At 31.3% G+C, this 11868-nt stretch overlaps 2 protein-coding genes across 2 annotated transcripts in view; one reads left to right on the top strand and one right to left on the bottom strand.

Annotated features, from left to right (window-relative positions):
- LOC111627655 (glucose-induced degradation protein 4 homolog) overlaps window positions 1-11868 on the top strand; it is a 30241-nt gene that overhangs the window by 14653 nt on the left and 3720 nt on the right. The window lies entirely within an intron of this gene.
- Window positions 8300-10650, bottom strand: LOC111627653 (tetraspanin-11-like). The gene is made up of 2 exons (XM_023371250.1): window positions 9838-10650; window positions 8300-9745 (listed from the first exon to the last, which is right to left on the bottom strand). Exons 1-2 carry the CDS (start codon window positions 10435-10437, stop codon window positions 9614-9616), a joined length of 732 nt encoding a protein of 243 aa, XP_023227018.1. The 5' UTR covers window positions 10438-10650; the 3' UTR covers window positions 8300-9613.

Below are 11868 nucleotides of genomic sequence, written 5' to 3'. Positions count from 1 at the left end.
GACATTTATTAATTTCTGTTTTATCTTTAGACTTGCAGCAACTTGCTGGTACTTTCTTTTCACCAGAAAACTTACTATTTTTTTTGGCCCAAATGTTATATCCCTGTTCTACATCCTCATCAATACCACAGCATTTAAACTGAGACTGAACAGCATTCCAAGCATCAGTTACTGCTGTATCATTGTCGTACAATGGAATGGTCATGATCATCTCTGTACGCATTCTATTCTCTACCTCATTTCTGAAGACATAGGCAAGAATTCCTCCAACGAGCATTGTTATGAAGATCATAAAGAGAATGATGAAGAAAGTCAAAAGCATGCATTTGACTTCCCTCATAGCTCCCATGCATCCCAAAAATGATACGACAGTAACAATAACACCAGTGGCAATTAAAATGCTGGCAGAACTTGTATACAAGTCACTACCTAAAAGACGTTCCATAAACGCTTTGTCTGCTAAGGTCCATACTCCAATGGAAAAAACAACAATTCCTCCAATCAAAATGACGAAATTTGCCATGAACAATGCATATTTGATGGCTTTCCCCATTCCTTCCACCATTTTCGTCTATCTTTTAAAATGTCTTTCTTATATACATGTTTCTTCACTCAGAATTAAAATCGTTCAAAATTCCTTTCATTGACAGGTGAGGAATCAATAACCACTAGCAACACCTAGCGGTCTGGCATGAAAGCCGCTGGTGTTGCTAGCTTATATAGTAAAATATAATTATTTGTATAAATGAGGTAATGTATGTATGAGGTAAATGTAAAAATGAGGTAAAATATAATTATTTAAATAATTATATTTTACCTCATTTGTGTGCATGCTAGAAGTGATGTACAAAGATGCAATATTCTTAGTGGCATAACAAATTGTTTTTAAAAGAAACTATAATAAATTGAAAGTTTTGTGCATCTCTCTTTGTGTGTGGAATGGCAAGTGCAGCCATTCAATGTCAGCTCTCTCTTGGTTAGTTTGTCTCTACTCTTTATAGGTCTCTTCTCTCATTACAGCTAAAATTTTCTATTATTAAATAACTGTTGTTTATTAGAGTTATGAGGTCCTTTGTCACAGTCACTTGCTTTACCACAATATCATTATTCTATATATTAATTGAAAGAGGGTTTCAGCTTTTCTGACTTAGTTTGAGTAAATGGCTGGGACTAAAAATATTTTGGAGTGTCTAGAATGAATTAATTGGATTTACATTGATTCATATGGAAATAATTGCCTCGGTTTTTGTTGGTTTTGGATTTCACGGATTGTCAACAGAAACCAAGTTATCACTGTAACTAAAACTGTCAAACCTCAACAAAAGTATAAAGAAATTGCAATGAAAGAGTAAATTAAGTGTGAATTAGTTTGCTATTTAGAAATGACCACTCCCTACAAAATAATTTTATTTCAAATAAAAAGAACAAAATAAGTGTTTTTTTTTTTAATATTATAAAACAACTAATATAATTAAAAGAATAATAACATAGGTCTGCAAGTAAAAAACTGCATAGGACTTTTATACATTTTCTTATAGATTTCAACTTGGTAAAAAAAAAAAATGTTAATGGTTGAAGAGAGTAGTGGTAGGGGGAGGTGAGTTAAGTAGTTTTAGCGTTAGAAGGAAGGTCGCATGATCGTGTAGAGACAGGTTAAAAGTTGATAGTGAGTAATATTACTGATGAGGTTGAGCATGTTTCGACATATTATCTGGGACACTAGGAATAAATATAAACAACCTGCTGTTGGATTAGATCATGTTTCAACAAGCTAAATAAGTTCAGTATCTCGCTGGCCATCTAATGTCACACTCAATTTATATCCAGCATTCGAATGCTACCGTGCTTGTATTTTTATTTCTGGAATATGACTCGCAGAGGTTGTGTAATTTCTCCTGACTGCTTCTGTTATGTTTGTGGTGAATACACAGTGAAAAGTCAACATTCTCTTTATCTGATCCCTTCTTTTTGGAAACAATGGGAGAAAAGGAAAAAGAAGCATGGGATTCTTTCAAGAATGTAGTGCATAAATTTTTGGGGAATATTAAGAACCCTGAATACAAAACCATTGTATAACACATGCTGGCAGTGTATGAAACTCAAGGATGCAAGGTGAACTTAAAAGTTCATTTCTTACACTCCCATATTGACTATTTTCCCGAAAACTTGGGAGCCTACAGTGAAGAACAGGGTGAAAGATTTCACCAGGATGTCCATGATATCGAGAGACGTTACCAAGGAAAATGGGATGTCAATATGTTAGCTGACTGCTGTTGGATGCTCAATCGACAAACCAGAGAAGGAAATCAGAAAAGAGTTCGGAGAAGAAGAAAAGGTGTCATAAGAAAAAAAGAGTAGACCTAAAATTGCGTATAAATATCAGAAACAATTTTTTGATTAGTTGTAAGAAAATATAATATATTTAGTTCATTGTAATAAATAAGAGTTTTTATCAAATATTTGTTTTTATTTTGCAAAAAACCTATACGTGATGGGATGTTATGGAAGTTATTTTTAGAATCTCTGATCTTTAAAACATATAATTCAGCAAAAATATCCCATGCAGCTGGAAAAGAAAATTTTTTTGCAGACCTGTGTAAGTGACAAACAGTAGCACAAATAATAGCAGCAAGACAATCCTGATTCTTTTCTCATTGCCATTCTCCCACCTAAAACAAATTTGAATTCTACTACTGAGATGATGACTTCCTATCACTAAAGTATGCCTGAAGGGTAAAAAGAATTTTGTATTCAGGTACAGATAAATAATAATAATAAGAATAATAATAATGTTAACTCTTAATAAATTTTCAGAGTTTAAAGTGCTTATAACAATATTGTTCACTACTATAAACAGTCAATTTAGTCAAGTTTTTTTTAATAATTATTCTTTCTCTTCGCATAATTGATAATTTTAATGTAAAGTAAGCTATTTATCTTATTATCATACTAATTATGTTATAATTTCCCTATTTTTAATTTAACCATTCATTTTCTTACTTAACATTGAGGAATATGAGCAAAGTCTAGATGTTGAGGGTCTGATATCCTCAACACTTAGACAGTTGACTAAAATGAAAGTTATTCTATTTCAAGACAATGAAGCCATAAAGCTGAGTAAGCACAGAAGAATAAACTTTGGTAAAGTCACACACAGAACATGCATTATGATAACACTGGTTGAAGATGTCATTGTTGATTCTTCTCAAGAAACACAAATTCTTGATATCACATAGGCTCTAGAATGCTTCAGACAATATAGCAAAGCTTTTGCATCAGATTTCGGGAGCTAGATTGAGCCTTTAGTCATTCCTTCAGCTACTAATGCAAGACACTGTCTTCTCAAAATAGTTCCTTGACCTGAGTGTTCAATCAACTTATTTCTATCTTGGATGCTGTCAAATGTACTCCAAGTTGTTTGGCTTTACATTTTGAGTGTAAAAAAAAAAAAAGACTGAAGGCAGTAGTAGAAACATCTTTCATTTTAGTGAGTGTTGTCATAATGGAAAAGTAAAGTTGTATTATAAATTAATAATTATTATAAAAGGGCTTAATTTTGTGTGGTTAGAGATAAGTTTTTAAAATATTTGTAAATCCCAGTAGCAAGTAATATTTTCATTCAGCATGTTGCCTCGAGATATGACCCACATCCCCTCTTCTACTTCTCCACTCCTTGACCTTTAATTATCAAAAATAAGATGCTAACACAAATGTGCAGAATTTTACAAGGATTTTTTTCATTTTTGGGTTCTTGGAGTGTCAAAATATCAAGAAATGCAAAACAATTTTTTGATTAGTTGTAAGAAAATATAATATATTTAGTTCANACTCCAATATAACACGACATTATTTATTTTAAGAGTTTAATAAATATATTTAATATTCATTATTATTTTACCAATCACTTTTATTTATAGACGCAAAATTAGAACTTAAGAACATTGGAAAAGCTTCCTGTTCAAATCAACAAGAAAAAAATGAAAATAAAAATGACCTATTTCATCCATTCAGTAAAGTTGCTCTTTATCCGTGGAGAGGTAATTGTCTGTTTTTTAAATATACGAATATTGTTCGAATTTGTGTATTGGCGTGTATTTCGCTTAATATCTCAGAACGGGGTGGAGGCAAGGAAACGAAATGTCGCACAGCAGTTTGTATGTAAGAAGCATTGACGATTTTAAAATTTGGTTGTGAAAGGTCAAGGGGATAAACAGATACAAGGTACAAGGTACCTGTCATATCTGGCAAGGGGTCAGACTTAATGAAGATTTTACTTGTTGTTAGCATTTACACAGTTTTATAATCTCATCTCTACCTTCAAAATCATGTCTTTTGCTATTTTATAATAATTAAAAATATATAAAGTTTTTATAACAAAATCACATAACAGATGACGCCACATATGATCTTAGTTATTTATTTTGGTTTATAATATGTTATTTTTAAAATAAAATTTCATAAAATCCATGAAAGTTATGCAACTCGTTGCTAGATTTTTTTGTATGGAATGAGAAAGATGAGTTCTGTTTAAATATAATTTTTATATGTAGATTCACCTAAACACAAAATTTCCAGCAAAACACCCAAATTCAACATAGTAATTTGGGTATTTTGCTGGAAATTTTGTGTAAGATTTTTGTGGCAATGCAACATAGACTGTTGATTGAAGACTGTTCATTTTCCTCCTTGGTTCAAGCTCAGTAGACATTGTTTTTTGTTTTCTTTCAGAGCAGGCTACTGCAGAAATGTGTGTTAATGTTTCCAGTTGTATAATCTATAACCTCTTCTCATAACAAACAAGTTGTTGCACAGTTAGCATAGGAGAACTGAACCACCACAAAAATCTTGTTGAATTTTTCAGCATATTATCTGCATTTTTGTTTATAAGTTGCTTTTCACTATTGGCATTTTACTCAACTGACCAGTTGAATTTTGACCATTACTACTGGCATCTATAGATGTCTTCATTTTAATAGTTTAATTACAAATTTAAATAGTTTTGAATAATAGTAATTTGTTTTAAATCTGCCTATTAAATTTCAAGTCAAGACAACCAGTAGATTTTACATTATGCACATTTTTATGGTGACTCTTCACATGAAAACATGAAACTGTCAAATTTTTCAGTTTTTGTGGTAGATCAGGCATGGCCAACATGCAGGCTGGATCTGGCCTGTGTAATGAATTTATGTGGTCCACAACCAATCTTTCAATATTAGCTACTCAAGTCTGAACAGCTCGATGAAAAATTCTTAAGCCTAAAAAAAAGTCAACAACTCACTGTATGTTTAGTGTTAACCCTCCATTACAAATCTTGTAAGTACAGCGTAGAATGTTGATAAAGCATAATAATGTGAAAAATGTATCTGTAATCTCTATCTACAATTCAGTCTCTACAGGGTGACACCACAATGAGATCTCACACCACCTCAAAATCTTCTTAGGGCAGCCTCTGGTTCGGCCTGTGAAAAAAGTTTTCTTTCCAATTTGGCATGGGGGCAAAAACTGTTGGCCAACCTTGTGGTAGATGTTACTACAAATCTGGTCACCATTGAAGTTGGGATTCCTGAAGCTTGTCCACTTCCATTAGAACAGTGATAATTAGCAATGCGATTAGATGAGGGTAATTTGATTGAAGTTGAATATGCCAGTCAGACATGTTTCAGACTATATATCAATAGAAATAATAAAATAGAGCAGATTTTTGCAAGTTTCACTAAATAAGCCAAAATGTACAAGTATGCTGTATCATTTTAAATATGCATTTATATCTCATAAATTAAGGGTCTTAGGATTTCCAAAATTTTTTCTGCTTTTTACAAGGAATATTGTTTGTTGGATAAATATGAATTTACATAAAAATCTAGGCCTTAGTGATAAATTACTTGAACAATTCCTTGGTATGATGGGGGAAAGAATAACATTCCTGAAATTGACAGCAAAATTAAAAAAAAGAATCAGACATTTAGATTTGCTTTCAGCAAGTCTATTCATTGACTTGTGTAACATGTAAATGTCTGTAGCATGTTGATGAAGAGTAAATAAACATGAAAGATCAAGATTGTCATAAAGCTTCAAATGTAAATATCAAAGCAATTTAATGCTATCTATCAAATTATCTAACCAAATTTATATGTATCTTTTGTAAATAGTAAATAATTAAGATAAAAGTTTAATAAACTTAAAACTTTTATAAATCCTTTGTGCAGATTTCAGATTCTGAAGGTTTTGGACATCTGTGATAAAGATTTGGAAGTAATTATTATTAAAGAGAGATAACTACTGTCTATCAGCATCAAACAGTTTTTATTATAACATTATCGCAAGCATTTTCAACATATTATCAATGTCATCTTCAGGCAAAGAAAAGAACAAAACTTTGGAACATTAGGATAAATTTTAAAAAATGAAACATTAATATGATGCTGTTTAACTGATAGACAGTAGTTATCTCTTTCTTTAATTTAACAATATTTTGGCATTGTGAACTAATCATTTTTATATTATTAAATATTTCTGTGTATTTATGTAGACTTATTATTTTTTTTCATTTATTTCAGAGTAAATTCTTATCGTTTTATCAATATGCAAAGACTTTTAATTCAGATATTTTTGATTACGATGAACTGAAAAATACAGATTATGTTTTTATGAGGTGGAAGGTATGTATATTCGTATTATATCTTAATTGAATAAATTGTCTATAATAAATTAAAAGTGATAATTTTTTTGTTTTGTTTGTATTACTAAATATGTATATATAAGGTGTGTTTCAAATTTATACGGACACGAAAAAATTAAAGTGAAACCCAAATTTGCTGCATTAAGAGACAAATGTTTTATTAAAAATAACATGGATTTACTTGTTTCCACACTGCAAAATAAGAATTTTAATCAAACATTAACATTTTGTCACTGAAAATAATATTTTTTAAAATTTTGTACAAAAAAACTGTTACATAATTATCTGGACAGGTTTCAAATTGCAAAGTTTTCTTACAATTTAATAGCCAATGTAACCACCATTTAACTTAATTACATTAAATACTCGATTAGGCATTGTTTCAATTAGATTCTGAAGGAATTCAATCTTAAGTTTATCCCAAGCATCTGAAATTGCTGCCTTCAAATCATGAATTGTGGAAAACTGCTTTCCATTGGCATAAACTGTACGAACCATCATCCCCCAAAGATTTTCCATCGGATTCAGGTCAGGGCTTCTAGCAGGCCATGTCATCAGATTAATATTTTTACGTTTAAACCACATTTTTGTTGATTTAGAGGCATGCACAGGGGCATTGTCTTGTTGAAAGATCCAATTTGGTCCACAAATATTTGGTCCAGCTTCCAATAAATGATCTTCAAGCATGCCTTGATACTTCTTTGAATTCATTCTTTGAGTTATAAATGCTAAATCTGTGGTTCCGTTGAATCCAAACGCACCCCACACCATTATTGATCCCCCACCCATTTGGCGTTTTGAAAATATTTGTTTTTCGGTTCTTAAATCGTGCCAATAATACTTCCAACCGTCTGGACCATCTAAGTTGAATTTTTTTTCATCACTGAACAAAACTTCAATCCATTCTTCGGACCATGTCATGTGTTTTTGTGCCCAATCAAGTCTGTCACTTTTGTGCTTTAATGAAAGTGGTGGCATTACAGCTTTTTTTCTGAATTTTAACATTGGAGATTTATTTAAAACTCTCCACACTGTTGTGCTGCTACAAGGCAAGTCTAATTCTTGTTTTATTTTTCTTACTGATGTTTGTTTTGTGGAGCAAACCTTGATGATTTGTCTACAATCTCGAGGAGTAAGCTTGGGTTTTGGACCTGTCTTGAATTTTGGTACATCCTTGCCACGTCTTTTTGATAAATAATCACCAACAGTTGATTTTGGACGATTTATATATGCTGCAATTTCTCTTATTGACTTGCCTTGTGATTTATAGGCATCAATCTGCCCTTTTTCATAATCAGATAAATTCTTTGTTCTACCCATTTTAGAACGTTGAACAACGTAAAGAATTTGTATTACAATTAGATATGTAAGCTAATTTGCATATTTCAATGCTTGAAACTAAACAATATTCTGTTTAAGTCATAAAATGAGTGCCTGTCCGGATAAATATGTAACAGTTTTTTTGTATAAGATTTTCAAAAATATTATTTTCAGTGACAAAATGTTAATGTTTGACTAAAATTCTTGTTTTGCAGTGTGGAAACAAGTAAATCCATGTTATTTTTAATAAAACATTTGTCACTTAATGCAGCAAATTTGGGTTTCACTTTAATTTTTTCGTGTCCGTATAAATTTGAAACACACCTTACAGTCACACTTCATTAATTCAAACTTCGTGAATTCAAATTTTTTGGATAATTCAAAGCTGAAGTGGCATAGTGTACATTGAGTGAATAGCAAAATGCAAAAAGCAATTGTGACTTTTGAACATCCAATCATTTATGTCATTGGTAAAAATAAAATACTTCTGGCATTCTGTTTTTAATCACTGTTGCATAATTGTTACAAAAAATGAAAGATATGTTAAAAAAAGAAAATGTTGGGTGAGAAAAATATTTAAAATGTGTTAATTGCAAGATATCATGCTAATTTTGATGTCAATTCTGTTGTGTGATGATTTTGTACCATGTTAAAAACTGCTAGAAACAACTGACAACAAACAGCATTGTGGTAAGTGACAAATTTTTTTTGCTAATGAAAAAGTTTGGAAATTCCAAACTTTCATTAGTAATTTACAAAAGGGTAAAGTTTGCCAGAAATAACATACTGACATGTTATTCACTGTGTTTTTTGTTTTTGCTAGTGATTTACTCTCAGTGTGAATTAAGCTTAACTAGAAAATGTGATAACTAAACTAATTATAGTTTATCAGTATTATTTAATTATTGATGACATTGTTTAATTCAAATTTTGGATAATTTGAACTATTTTGCACTCCTCTTGAACTTCAAACCAACCAAGTTCAACTCTGTATGTATATATGTATATTAATTAAATTATTTCAGAGACACATTTTAAAACAGTTTTTCTTAAGTGCACAATACATTGGAATGTAACTTAGGTTCTGAATTATGATGATTTAGAAAATCAAACCAGAAAAAAGTGCACACAAAAAAAAACCAAAAGAAAAGTTGCACAAAGAAAAAACCTCATATGTTATACTGTAAAGCAGGGGTCACCAAACTTTTTTTATGGGCCAGATAACTGAGAGAATGAAGAGCACGGACCACATAACCATTTTGTTCAATATAGCACACTGAATACACAATAAATAAAGACAAACCAATATATTTATTTACCAACACAAACATGATTACTGGAGCAAGCTTGTAATTGCTTTTGTTAGAAACTTCATTGCAGGTACTTAGACAAAAAGCACTCTGATATCCAAAATTGCAAAAAGTCGCCAAATTTTTTTATTTCACTGATTTTCCTAAAAATTATATTATCGCCTAATGGAAAAATCTGATTGGACCACTTCTCACGTTTATACTTATTTTAATTTTTTATACATAGTAAGTGTAAGTGATTTTTAAAATTTCCACGAAAGTGGAAATTTTAAAAATCAAACTGAAAGTTTCACTCGTATCTCTAATTAATTAGCATGAACAGGGTACAGGAGAGAATCATGCCAACAATCAAGATACATGCAATTCCAATGCCAATTCCACCTACCACTAATGCATGGTCTCTGACAAAATCTCTAACAGCACCATAACAACTCAATTTTATTTGAATAATAACAGCTTTCAAATAGTAACCACATCTCATCCATAAAGGTTGAAATAATAACTGCAGCTACTGTAAAAGGATTTTTCTAAATAAGCATCATTTTCATTTGGAGAATCTTGACATTTATTAATTTCTGTTTTATCTTTAGACTTGCAGCAACTTGCTGGTACTTTCTTTTCACCAGAAAACTTACTATTTTTTTTGGCCCAAATGTTATATCCCTGTTCTACATCCTCATCAATACCACAGCATTTAAACTGAGACTGAACAGCATTCCAAGCATCAGTTACTGCTGTATCATTGTCGTACAATGGAATGGTCATGATCATCTCTGTACGCATTCTATTCTCTACCTCATTTCTGAAGACATAGGCAAGAATTCCTCCAACGAGCATTGTTATGAAGATCATAAAGAGAATGATGAAGAAAGTCAAAAGCATGCATTTGACTTCCCTCATAGCTCCCATGCATCCGAAAAATGATACGACAGTAACAATAACACCAGTGGCAATTAAAATGCTGGCAGAACTTGTATACAAGTCACTACCTAAAAGACGTTCCATAAACGCTTTGTCTGCTAAGGTCCATACTCCAATGGAAAAAACAACAATTCCTCCAATCAAAATGACGAAATTTGCCATGAACAATGCATATTTGATGGCTTTCCCCATTCCTTCCACCATTTTCGTCTATCTTTTAAAATGTCTTTCTTATATACATGTTTCTTCACTCAGAATTAAAATCGTTCAAAATTCCTTTCATTGACAGGTGAGGAATCAATAACCACTAGCAACACCTAGCGGTCTGGCATGAAAGCCGCTGGTGTTGCTAGCTTATATAGTAAAATATAATTATTTGTATAAATGAGGTAATGTATGTATGAGGTAAATGTAAAAATGAGGTAAAATATAATTATTTAAATAATTATATTTTACCTCATTTGTGTGCATGCTAGAAGTGATGTACAAAGATGCAATATTCTTAGTGGCATAACAAATTGTTTTTAAAAGAAACTATAATAAATTGAAAGTTTTGTGCATCTCTCTTTGTGTGTGGAATGGCAAGTGCAGCCATTCAATGTCAGCTCTCTCTTGGTTAGTTTGTCTCTACTCTTTATAGGTCTCTTCTCTCATTACAGCTAAAATTTTCTATTATTAAATAACTGTTGTTTATTAGAGTTATGAGGTCCTTTGTCACAGTCACTTGCTTTACCACAATATCATTATTCTATATATTAATTGAAAGAGGGTTTCAGCTTTTCTGACTTAGTTTGAGTAAATGGCTGGGACTAAAAATATTTTGGAGTGTCTAGAATGAATTAATTGGATTTACATTGATTCATATGGAAATAATTGCCTCGGTTTTTGTTGGTTTTGGATTTCACGGATTGTCAACAGAAACCAAGTTATCACTGTAACTAAAACTGTCAAACCTCAACAAAAGTATAAAGAAATTGCAATGAAAGAGTAAATTAAGTGTGAATTAGTTTGCTATTTAGAAATGACCACTCCCTAAAAATAATTTTATTTCAAATAAAAAGAACAAAATAAGTGTTTTTTTTTTTTAATATTATAAAACAACTAATATAATTAAAAGAATAATAACATAGGTCTGCAAGTAAAAAACTGCATAGGACTTTTATACATTTTCTTATAGATTTCAACTTGGTAAAAAAAAAAAATGTTAATGGTTGAAGAGAGTAGTGGTAGGGGGAGGTGAGTTAAGTAGTTTTAGCGTTAGAAGGAAGGTCGCATGATCGTGTAGAGACAGGTTAAAAGTTGATAGTGAGTAATATTACTGATGAGGTTGAGCATGTTTCGACATATTATCTGGGACACTAGGAATAAATATAAACAACCTGCTGTTGGATTAGATCATGTTTCAACAAGCTAAATAAGTTCAGTATCTCGCTGGCCATCTAATGTCACACTCAATTTATATCGAGCATTCGAATGCTACCGTGCTTGTATTTTTATTTCTGGAATATGACTCGCAGAGGTTGTGTAATTTCTCCTGACTGCTTCTGTTATGTTTGTGGTGAATACACAGTGAAAAGTCAACATTCTCTTTATCTGATCCCTTCTTTTTGGAAACAATGGGAGAAAAGGAAAAAA

The sequence above is a fragment of the Centruroides sculpturatus genome, unplaced genomic scaffold, assembly GCF_000671375.1.
Source record: "Centruroides sculpturatus isolate CEXI.00-Female unplaced genomic scaffold, Cexi_2.0 scaffold255, whole genome shotgun sequence".
Classification (NCBI taxonomy): Eukaryota; Metazoa; Arthropoda; class Arachnida; order Scorpiones; family Buthidae; genus Centruroides; species Centruroides sculpturatus.
The sequence above is the reverse complement of the archived record's forward strand: the minus strand, read 5'-3'. Positions and strand labels throughout refer to the sequence as shown.

Coding starts and splice junctions, on each gene's coding strand:
- LOC111627653 (XM_023371250.1), bottom strand. CDS start 10,437: ATGGTGGAAGGAATGGGGAAAGCCATCAAATATGCATTGTTCATGGCA. Junction 9,746..9,837: donor AAAATGATGCTTATTTAGAA/AAATCCTTTTAC, acceptor CAAATAAAATTG/AGTTGTTATGGTGCTGTTAG.